The 12,363-nt window shown below is 34.7% G+C and overlaps 1 protein-coding gene across 1 annotated transcript in view; it reads left to right on the top strand.

Moving 5' to 3' along the window:
* The window catches only part of DNAH6 (dynein axonemal heavy chain 6), a 300,028-nt gene that overhangs the window by 106,120 nt on the left and 181,545 nt on the right, over nucleotides 1-12,363 (top strand). The window contains exons 17-18 of the mRNA XM_024129964.2: nucleotides 3,698-3,811; nucleotides 7,482-7,625. Coding sequence (XP_023985732.1) covers nucleotides 3,698-3,811; nucleotides 7,482-7,625 — 258 coding nt within the window. The remainder of the gene's footprint in view (nucleotides 1-3,697; nucleotides 3,812-7,481; nucleotides 7,626-12,363) is intronic.

Raw genomic sequence — 12,363 nt, forward strand, 5'->3', positions numbered from 1 at the left:
TTCCAGGTCACTTATCCGTTCTTCTGCCTCAGTTATTCTGCTATTGATTCCTTCTAGAGAATTTTTAATTTCATTTATTGTGTTGTTCATCATTGTTTGTTTGCTCTTTAGTTTTTCTAGGTCCTTATTAAATGTTTCTTGTATTTTCTCCATTCTATTTTCAAGATTTTGGATCATCTTTACTATCATTACTCTGAATTCTTTTCAGGTATATCACCTATTTCCCCTTCATTTGTTTGGTCTGGTGGGTTTTTACCTTGCTCCTTCATCTGCTGCATATTTTTCTGTCTTCTCATTTTTCTTAACTTACTGTGTTTGGGGTCTCCTTTTCCCAGGCTGTAAGTTTGTAGTTCCCGTCGTTTTTGGTATATGCCCCCGGTGGGTAAGGTTTGTTCAGTGGGTTGTGTAGGCTTCCTGGTGGAGGGGACTGGTGCCTGTGTTCTGGTGGATGAGGCTGGATCTTGTCTTTCTGGTGGGCAGGACCGAGTCTGGTGGTGTGTTTTGGGGTGTCTGTGAACTTAGTATGATTTTAGACAGCCTCTCTGTTAATGAGTGTGGTTGTGTTTCTGTCTTGCTAGTTGTTTGGCATGGGGTGTCCAGCACTGGAGCCTGCTGGTCGTTGAGTGGAGCTGGTTCTTAGCATTGAGACGGAGATCTCTGGGAGAGCTCTCACTGATTGATATTACTGGGGCCAGGCGGTCTCTGGTGGTCCAGTGTCCTGACTCAGCTCTCCCACCTCAGCACCTCAGGCCTGACATCCAGCTGGAGCACCAAGACCCTGTCAGCCATACGGTTCAGAAGAAAATGGAGAAAAGAAAGAAAGAAAAATAAAATAAAATAAAGTTATTAAAATAACATTTTTTAATTATTAAAATTTAAAAAATTAAATAAAGAAAGAAGAGAGCAACCAAACCAATAAACAAATCCACCTATGAAAAGAAGCACTAAAACCTATACTAAAGAAAAAAAAAAATCAGACAGAACCCTAGGACAAATGGTAAAAGCAAACGTATACAGACAAAATATCCAAATAAGCATACAGATACACACTCACAAAAAGAGAAAATGGAAAAAATATATACATATGAAAAACAAAGGAAGAGAGCAACCAAATCAATAAATAAATCTAATGATCGTAAGCTCTATATACTAAACTAAGATAAACATAAAACCAGAAATATATTAGATGCAGAAAGCAAACTCCAAGTCTACATTTGCTCTCAAAGTCCACTGCCTCAATTATGGGATGATTTGTTGTCTATTCAGGTATTCCACAGATGCAGCATACATCAAGTTGATTGTGGAGATTTAATCCACTGCTCCTGAGGCTGCAAGAAGAAATTTCCCTTTCTCTTCTTTGTTTGCACAGATACTGGGGTTCAGTTTTGGATTTGGCCCCACCTCTGCATGTAGGTCGCCCTCTGGCGTCTCTTCTTTGCCCAGACAGGAGGAGGTTAAAGGAGCAGCTGATTAGGGGGTTCTGGCTCACTCAGGCCTGGGGTAGGGAGGGATACAGAATGCAGGGTGAGCCTGTGGCGGCAGAGGCCAGCCTAACGTTGCAACAGCCTGAGGCATGCCATGTGTTCTCCCAGGGAAGTTGTCCCTTGATCACGGGACCCTGGCAGTGGCGGGTTGCACAGGTTCCCAGGAGAGGAGGTGTGGATAGTGACCTGTGCTTGCACACAGGCTTCTTGGTGGCTGCAGCAGCAGCTTTAGCATTTCATACCCATCTCTGGTGTCTGCGCTGATAGCCGCAGCTCGTGCCCGTCTCTGGAGCTCCTTTAGGCAGTGCTTTGAATCCCCTCTCCTCATGCACCCCAAAACAATGGTCTCTTGCATCTTAGGTAGTTCCAGACTTTCTCCCAGACTTCCTCCTGGCTAGCTGTGGCACACTAGCTCCCTTCAGGCTGTGTTCATGCAGCCAACCCCCGTCCTCTCCCTGGAATCTGATCTTGAAAGCCCGAGCCTCAGCTCCCAGCCCCCACCCACCCCAGTGGGTGAGCAGACAAACCTCTCAGGCTGGTGAGTGCTGGGCAGCACTGATCCTCTGTGCAGAAATCTCTCTGCTTTGGCCTCTGCACCCCTGTTGCTGTGCTCTCCTCTGTGGCTATGAAGCTTCCTCCCATCCAACTCCCCGTCTCCACCAGTGAAGGAGTTTCCTAGTGTGTGGAAACTTTTCCTCCTTCACAGCTCCCTCCCTGAGGTGCAGGTCCTGTCCCTATTCTTTTGTCTCTGTTTTTTTTTTTTTTCTTTTGCCCTACCTGGGTACGTGAGGAGTTTCTTGCCTTTTGGGAAGTCTGATGTCTTCTGCCAGCGTTCAGTAGGTGTTTTGTAGGAGTTGTTCCACGTGTAGATGTATTTTTGATATACTTGTGGGGAGGAAGGTGATCTGCATGTCTTACTCCTCTGCCATCTTGAAGGTCCCCCTGAGGTGTAAATTTTAATGTCTCCTCTTTCATTTCTGATATTATTTCCTTGAATCATCTCTCTTTTTTTCTTAGTCTAGCTAAAGGTTTATCTTTTCAGAAAAAAAGCTCTTAGTTTCATTGATCTTCTCTATTGTTTTTCTGTTCTCTATTTTTTTTAATTTCCACACTGATCCTTGTTATTTCCTTTCTTCTGCTAACTCTGGGCTTAGCTTGTTCTCCTTTTCTAGTTCTTTGTTGTGTAAAGTCAAGTTGTTTATTTGAGATCTTTCTATTTTCTTAATATATCCATTTATTACTATAAACTTCCCTCTCATAACTACTTTTGCAGCATCTCATAGGTTTTGGTGTGCTGTGTTTCCATTTTTATTTGTTTCAAGATATTTATTTTTATTTCCCTTTGATTTCCTCTATAACCCATTCGTTGTTCAGGAGTGTGGTGTTTAGTTTCCAAATATTTGTAAATTTTCCAGCTTTCCTCTTGTTGTTGATTTCTATTTTCATACCATTGTGGCTGGAAAAGATAATATGATTTCAGACTTCTTAAACTTGTTAAGACTTGTTTTGTGGCCTATCATATGATCTATCCTGGGGAATGTTCTGCGTGCACTTGAAAAGAACGTGTATTTTGCTGCTGTTGTATGGAATGTTTAAAGCCCCAGCTTATCACAAAACTCACAGTTTCTGTGCAACCAACCTCCTGGAGATTTTCTCACCTCCAAGGCACGAAAACAGCTTCTTCAGATTTTCTTGCAGCCCTTCTCTGTCTAGGGTTCATATACAGTCCACTGGGTTAGAAATAGGTGAGAAACTAGGCTGTTCACTCCATCTTTAATCTCCCCATTCCCTCCACCAACTACCACACAAACATCCTCTCCCTCTTCTATCATCTAAGATATAAGCCCTAAAGGATATCATTGCCTCTAAAGACTCATCTCTTTACCCAATAGACCAGACAGGTATATACATGTATGATCCAACTTGAGAAAGAATGCCCTTAGCACTCTTGTAATATTTGTGTCTTTGGAAAATTTCTAAGTTCTAAGGAAATATAAAGAATTATATTTTGTCACTCAAATAGAAATCTGAATATACATGGGGTTTTGTGATTTGTTTTTTCATTGTTTCTGTCTCTCCTTTTCTTTCCCCATTTGGGTCCCACCCATATTCTGCTAAGGTGGCTCTGTATCAAAAATTACTGATAGGAAGATAACATAAGATCTCTATATCAGAAAATTAAATAGTACATTTTGCTTATTATATTTTAAAAGGTAGAAGTGTCCAAGTTTGAAGCTTTGGAAGAAGTTAGTGCTGAATTGAAGCTCAAACAATTGCTCTGGGATTCTTTATCTGAATGGGATCAACTCCAACAAGAATGGTTAAAGGTAAAAAACAAAAACAAAAACAAAACTCTCAATTCTTAAATCATTTTTGTATTATTTAACCTTAGAATCCTAATAGTATGAATTATAGATTTTTTTTAAAATAAGCTGGTATATTCTTTTTTTTTTTAGATGTTGGGGGTAGGAGTTTATTAATTTATTAATTTATTTATTTTTGCTGTGTTGGGTCTTCGTTTCTGTGAGAGGGCTTTCTCTATAAGCTGGTATATCCTTAATTTCAGTAAAACATGCAGTGTTATTTTATGGGAATTATTATCAGCTTTCCAGTGAAATGCACAAAGGTCTTTCTGCCACACAAGTCTTTAAGTACCACAAAGAAGACTACATTATTGTAAGGCAGGTTTCTCAGGTCCTCCAAATAAGATAGCTAAATGAAGGAAGCATCAAAGGACCTCACTGCATGGCATTTAACTTCTTCGTGGTTTCTGAACACAATGTTGTCCCGACACACTACAGCCAAGTTTTATCAAGGATTGTAGGATTTTATTTGTGATCTACACACATTAGATTTCTGTTAGCCTAGGTTCTGTTCTTATTGTCCTTTTTAAGAAAGAAAGAAAGAAAAGAAAGAAAGAAAGAAAGAAAGAAAGAAAGAAAGAAAAAGAAAAAGAAAGAAAGGAAAGGAAGAACGAAAAAGGAAGAAAGGAAGAAAGGAAGGAAGAAAGCCATTTTGTTCCCTGTGATAGAATAGAATCCCAGTAATAAAATCCAGGATCTTCCCTTGAGAGCTTAATAGTAAATTCTAGTAATAGTAAATTAGGGGGCCAGGTATCATAGGGTTTGGTTTTTAGGGTCTACCCTTGTGTTCAAACTTTAACAAGTGTCAACCCTCTAGGAGGCAGAATAGATGACCATCTGTTCTTTCAAGTGTGATATGGACATGTTAGAAATACCATCAACTTCACAAATATTGTTTTACACTTGCTTGTTCATCTTCCCTATGCTGGTGCCTATAATTAGAAGTCACGTATCTGGGCACAGTGACACAGAATGTTTTCCAGATAATGTTATAGGTACAGCAGATACCAGTGGAGAATAAAAAGGACAAAGTCCAAACCACACAGAATTTACCTTTTGGTGGAGAAAGTGGAAAACAAACAAACATATATATACTATTATATCAGAGAATTTTAAGTGCTTTTGTATAACTCTTTTATCACTTATCTCAGAATTAGAAAATGCTCCTGAATAGTAAAGAAGCTTAGAGAGTTTTCTGATTACCACCATAGATTAGAGCAGTAGCTTCTAAAGTGGGACAAATTTACCACAGGAAGTATACAAAAAGACCCATTAGGGAGCAAAAAGAAAATTTTGAATCCAGAAAAAAAAAATGAATGTTTATAAATTTTCTTTTTTTTAAATTGAGGCATATTTGACATGTTAGTTTCAGGTGTAAAATATAATGATCCAATATTTCTGTGTATTGCACAATGATCACCACAATAAGTTTAGTTAACATTTGTCGCCATACATAGTTACAAAAATTTTTTTCTTATGAGAACATTCAAGATCTATTCTCTTAGCAGCTTTCAAATATGCAATACAGTGTTATTAACTATAGTCACCACGCTGTACATTACATTCCCATGATGTATTTATTTTATAACTGGAAGTTTGTACCTTTTGACCTCCTTCACTTATTTCACACACTCACCCCCCTCCTCTGGAAACTACCAATTTGTTCTGTTTTAGTTGTTTAGTTTTGTTTTGCTTTAGGTTCTACATATGAGTTATTTTGTTGTTTTGTTTGCTTTTGGATTCTATATACAAGTGAGGTCATATGGTATTTGTCTTTCTTTGTCTGACTTATTTCACTTTACATAAAGCCCTCATGGTCCATCCATGTTGTTGAAAATGACAAGGTTTCATTCTTTTTATGGCTAAATAATAGTCTATTGTATACATATACTACATTTTCTTCATCCATTCATCCACTGATGGACACTTAGTTTGTTTCCATTTCTTGGCTATTGTAAATAATGCTGCTATGAACTTGGGTGTCTGTATATCTTTTTGAATCAGTGTTTTTGTTTTCTTAGGATAAGTAATCGGAAATGGAATTGCTGAATCATATGGTAGTTCTATTTTTAATTTTTTGAGGAATCTTAATACTGTTTTCCATATGGCTGTTGTGCCAATTTACATTTCTGCTAGCGGTGCACAAGTGTTCCTTTTTCTCCACATCTTTGCCAACACTGGTTCTATTTTGTCTTTCTGATACTAACCATTCTAACAAGAGTGAGCTGGTATTTCATTGTGGTTTTGATTTTAATTTCTCAATGGTTAATGATGTTGAGCATTTTTTCATGTACCTGTTGGACAACTGTTACGTCTTCTTTGGAAAAAATGTCTATTCAGATCCTCTGCCCTCTTTTTAATCAGGTTGTTTTTCTGCCATTGAGTTCTTTATATATTCTGGATATTAACTCCTTATCAGATATATAATTTGCAAATATTTTCTCCCATTAAGTATAGGTTTCCTTTTCATTTTGTTCATACTTTCCTTTGATGTGCAGAAGCTTTTTAGTTAGATGTAGTTGCTTATTTTACTTTTGTTGCCTTTGCTTTTGGTGTCAAATCCAAAATATTGTTGCCAAGACCCATCTCAAGGAGCTTATTGCCTATATTTTCTTCTAGGATTTTTTAGGTTTCAGGTCTTAGATTCAAGTCTTTAATCCATTTTGAGTTATTTTTGCATGTGGTCCAGTTTCATTCCTTTGCCTCTAGCTGTCCAATTTTCCCAACACCATTTATTGAGAAGACTGTCCTTCCCCCATTGTATATTCTTGACTCCTTTCTTGTAAATTAATTGACCATATATGTGTGAGTTTATTTTTGGGCTTTCTATTCTGTTCCATTAATCTATGTGTCTGTTTTTGTGCCAGTACTATGCTGTTTTGATGACTATAACTTTGGATAGTTGGATAGTCTGAAATCAAGGAGTTGATACCTGCATCTTTTTTATTCTTTCTCAAGATTGCTTTGTCTATTCTGGGTCTTTTGTGGTTCCATACAAATTTTAGGATTGTTTGTTGTATTTCTGTGAAAAATACCACTGGAATTTTGATAGGGATTGTATTGAATCTGTAGATTTCTTTAGGTGGTATAAACATCTTAACAATATTAATTCTTCCAATCCATGAGCATGGAATATCTTTTCATTTTTACAAATTTTCTATTACCATCAATCCATATGCCCATCTGACATAATATATGTGTACACTTACATGTTTATGTAACTGAGAAATACATTTATAAATACATGCATACATTGGAGTGTATGTTTAAATCAGTTATATTAAAGGGCTACATGATCAAATAATAGGAGACTACTTGGTGAGACATTTCTAGGTCACAAGAGTAAAAATTAACTATTTGTAACTTTACAATGATTGGCCCTCTGGAATAAATTACAGGGATTGCAATACTGCATTTGGTGATATGGGAGAAAAGGACATCAAAGTAATAAACAAACAATGCCTGATATACTATTAGAAATCTTAATAAGTAGAGCCATTTCCAAAATATAGAGTCAACTTGGTTTAACAACATAGCTATCAAAAATTGTGAGTAGAGTAAAAAAATTTTACTATTTCAAATTTGCCTTTTATCATATGTCTTAACTTCTTTGTTTTCCCCCCAATTTTCATAGTCCAAATTTGACTGCCTGGATCCAGAATTTCTAAACAGTCAAGTTTCCAAATATGCCAAATTTGTGACTCAGTTGGAAAAAGGCTTGCCACCCAACAGTGTAGTGCCCCAGCTAAAAAGTAAGGTGGAAAAAATGAAAGAAAAGGTAAGTTTAGTAGAAATTATTTCCAAAACTCCAGGTCAATCAGTTACTACTTGATGCTAATGAGACCAAAGCCAGGAATTCTTCCCTGTTTAAATTAGTCAGCTTTGCAGAGAGAAGAAACAACAGACAAATTCAGCTACTGTATTGCAGAGGCACAGACTGCATCCCTCTCTTCAACTGGCCAAATCATGCAATTGAATTGCATGAGAATTCTAGTTGTTTCTCATTCTCACCAGCATTTGTTATCAATAGGGAGTTTATTTATTTGGTTTGGTTTGGTTTTAATTTTAACCATTCTAATAAATATGTAGTAGTGTCTCATAATGGTGATGATTTACATTTTTCTAATGATTAGTAACGTTGAACATCTTTTCCCATGTCCATTTGCCATCCATCTACCTTCTTTGCTGAAATGTCTGTTTGAATATTAACCCAATTTTTAATTGGGTTGTTTGTTTTGTTATTAGTTAGTTTTCAGAGTTCTCTTTCTTTGGAACTTTAAAATCTATATTTTATTAAATTTTTGACATATAGAGAACAGTGTCCATTGGCAACGATGATCCTTGTTCATTCATTCTTCTGTTGACTCTCAAATAGTAATTAAATAGTACTCACAAAGTAATGGTAAAAGAGACTTCCAGCTTGAAAATTTGTTACACAAATGATATTTGACACACCAAAAAGTTTTTATACATTTTACACAGCAGAAGTTTTTAGAATTTACATTCTAAAGACATTAGGGTCTAACAATTCATAGAAGAACAGCAAAGGTTTTTTTTAATTTTTTTTTTATATTGGAATATAGTATAGTTGATTAACAATCTTGTGTTATATAGTCATGATATAAGTCCTTTTTCAAATATGTAACTTGAAAATAGTTTTCCCAGTCAGTGGCTTGTCTTTTTAGTCCCTAAACAGTGACTTTCACAGAACAAAAGGCTTAAATTTGAAAAAAGTCCAAGTAATATTTTTTTCTTTTACAGATTATCTTTTTAGTATAGAATCTAAAAACTTTTGCCAAACCTAAAGGTCACACAGAGTTTCTCCTGTATTTTCTTCTGGAAGATTTTTAGTGTTGCTTTTTTTTTAATTAACGTATATGATTTATTTTGAGTTATTTACATTTTTACGTAAGGATATTCAGTTGATCCAGAACCATTATTTGAAAAGAGTATTCTTTCTCCATTGTTTGCCTTTACATCTTTGTCAAAAGTCAGCTGACTATATTTTTTAGTCTGTTTCTGAACTCTCTATTCTGTTTGGTTGTTCTGTAAGTCTGTTCTTTCACCAATACCATGCTCTCTTGATAACTATAGCTAGTAAGTCTTGAAATCAGGTAGTGTTAAGTTCTCCAACTTGTTCTTCTTTTTCACAATTTTGTCGATTCTAATTCCTTTACCTTTTCATGTAAATGTTAGAATTAGCTTATCATATGTATAAAAAATTGCTGGGATTTTGGGTGGACTGTGTCAAATCAATAGATCAATTTCCAGAGAACTGACGTCTTAACAAGATTGAATTTTCTAATCTGTTACCTGCCTATCGCTTTATTTAGTTAGGTCTTCTTTTATTTCTTTTCATTAACATTTTGTAATTTTCAGTGTACAGATTATGCACATATTTAAAACTAAGTATTCTTTTATGTTATCTTAAATTATATTTTTTTTCATTTCAAATTCTAAGTGTTCATTGCTTGTATGTAGGAATACTATTGACCTTTGTATATTGATCTTATATCCTGTGATCTTAATAAATTCACTTTTTAATTTTAGGAGATTTTTGTACATTATTCAGAATTTTCAATGTAGAAAATGATTTCAACTGTGAATAAAGACAATTTTATTTCTTCCATTACAATCTGTGTGCCTTTTATTTCTTTTTCTTGCCTTGTTGCACTGGCCAGGATTTCCTGTATGATATTGAATAGGAGTGGTGAGAGAAAACATCTTTGTCCTTTTCCGTATCTTAGAGGGGAAATATTCAGTCTCTTTTTAAGTATGATGTTAGTCAAATTTTTTTATAGATGCCCTATATTAAGATAACAAAGTTTCATAGTTTCCTGAGACGTTTCATTTTTTTAATCATAGATGGGTGTTGATAATTATCAAATGATTTTTCTATGCCTATGATCATATGTTTTTTCTTCTTTAGTCTATTAACATGGTGAATTACATCTATCAATGGTCAAATGTTGAAGCAGGCTTGAATTCCTGAACTGAACCTCACTTGGGTCATGATGTACTATACTCTTTTATATTGCTGGATTCAAATTACTAATATTATTTGAGGATTTTTTTTGCGTATATTCATGAAGGACATTGATCTTTAGTTTTCCTTTCTTGTAACATCATTGTGTGATTATTGGGTAATACTGCCTCATAAAATGAGTTGGGGAGTGTTCCTTCCTCTTCTGTTTTCTTCAGGAGATTATACAGAATTAGTATTATTTTTCACTTAGATGTTTGGTAGAATTCAAGAGTGAAACTATCTGAGCTTGAAGTTTTGTCTTTTGGAGGGATTTTAACAAAAAATTGAATTTCATTAATACAATTTGAATTATTCAGGTTATCTATTTCTTCTTGAGGGGACTTTATAGTGTATCTTCCAAGGAGATGGTCCATTTAATCCAAATTGTTGAATTTATTAGACATAGAGTTTATCATAATATTTCTTAATTATCCTTTTAAAGTATGTGGGATCCATAATCATGTCCCCTTTTTCATTGCTGATATTGACAATTTGTATTTTCTCCCTTTCTTTCTTGGTTTGTCCTGCTAGTCATTTATCACTTTGACATTTTCAAAGAGCCAGCTTTGGGGTTGATTGATATTCTTTATTGTTTTTATGTTTTCCATTTCACTGATTTCTCCTCTAATCTTTATTATGTCCTTTCTTCTTCTTGCTTTACATTTAATTTTTTATTTCTTCAAAATTTCTTATGGTGGAAGCTTAAGTTGCTGATTTGAAACTTTTCTTTTCTAATATAAGCATTTAATGCTATAAATTTCTGTCTAGTCACTGCTTTAGCTGAATCTTGTGAATTTTGATATATTGTATTTTTATTTTAATTTAGTTCAAAATATATTTTAATACTCCTGAGACTTCTTCTTTGATATATGGCCTATTTAGAAGAATGTTGTTTATTATTAAAATATTTGGGGATTTTCAAGATATCTGTTACTGATTTGAACTTTAATTCTACTATAGTCCAAAAATATACTTTTATGATTTCTGTCCTTTTAATTTGTTAAGATTGGCTTTATGACCCAAAATATAGTATATTTTGGTATGTCCTCTATATACACTTGAGAAGAATGTGTATTCTGCTATTGCTCAGTGATTTTTCTATAAATCTCAATTAAGTCAATTTGGCTGATGGTAGTGTTCAGATCATCTGTATTCTTACTGATTTTCTGCCTATTTGTTCTGTTAGTTACCCAGAGAGGAATGTTGAAATGTCCAACTATAATTGTGGATTTGTCTAATTCCCCTTATGTTACATCAATTTTTGCCTCATTTATTTTAAAATAAACTCTTTATTTTAGAATCATTTTAGACTTACAAAAAACTTACAACAGAAATATAGAGGTTTCCCATATGCCCTGAATCCAGTTTCCTCTACTGTTAACATATTACATTAGTATGATACATTTGCCACATCTAATGAAACAATGTCAATATATTATTATTAAAGTCCATATTTTATCTGAATTTTCTCAATTTTATCTAATGTCCTTTCTCTGTCCCAGGATCCTTTACAGGATAGACATTACATTTAGATGTCTTGTCTTCTTAGGCTCCTTTAGACTGTGACAGATTCTCAGACTTTTCTTGTTTATTATGATCTTGATAGTTCTGAAAAGTACTAGTCAGGTATTTTATAGAATGTCTGTCAATTTGGGGTTGTCTGGTGTTTTTCTCATGATTAGACTGGGGTTATAGATTCTTGCAAGGAAGACCACAGAGGTAAAGTATTATTATTATCACATCTTATTAAAGATACATGCTATCAACATGAATTTTCACTAATGATATTAAGCTTGATCACATGACTGAAGTAGCATTTTTCCCCACTATAAAATTACTACCCAACTTTCCATACTGTATTCTTTGAAAAGAAGTCTCTATGCAAAGCCTACATTTAAGGGGTGAAGTTATGTTCTACCTCATTGCTTCTAGCAGTAACATATCCTTTGTCCAGATCTAGATTTTTAATACCATTTTCCAATAAAATGAATCAGAGATCCTTATAGAAATGGCTGATTCTAGGGATGAATAAGAGAATATACAAGATGAACCTGGAGCATCCTCTGGTGCCAGAAAGTAAGGAAGTGCTCAAAAAACAAAATGACAGACAAACCCACAGCCAATATCATCCTCAATGGTAAAAAACTGAAACCATTACCACTAAGATCAGGAACAAGACAAGGTTGCCCACTCTCACCACTATTATTCAACATAGTTTTGGAAGTTTTAGCCACAGCAATCAGAGAAGAAAAAGAGGATACAAAATTAATGCACAGAAATCTCTTGCATTCCTATACACTAATGATGAAAAATCTGAGAGTGAAATTTAGAAAACACTCCCCTTTACCATTGCAACAAAAAGAATAAAACATCTAGGAATGAACCTACCTAAGGAGACAAAAGACCTGTATGCAGAAAATTATAAGACACTGATGAAAGAAATTAAAGATGATACAAACAGATGGAGAGATATACCATGTTCTTGGATTGG

The sequence above is a fragment of the Physeter macrocephalus genome, chromosome 12 (assembly GCF_002837175.3).
Source record: "Physeter macrocephalus isolate SW-GA chromosome 12, ASM283717v5, whole genome shotgun sequence".
Lineage (NCBI taxonomy): Eukaryota > Metazoa > Chordata > Mammalia > Artiodactyla > Physeteridae > Physeter > Physeter macrocephalus.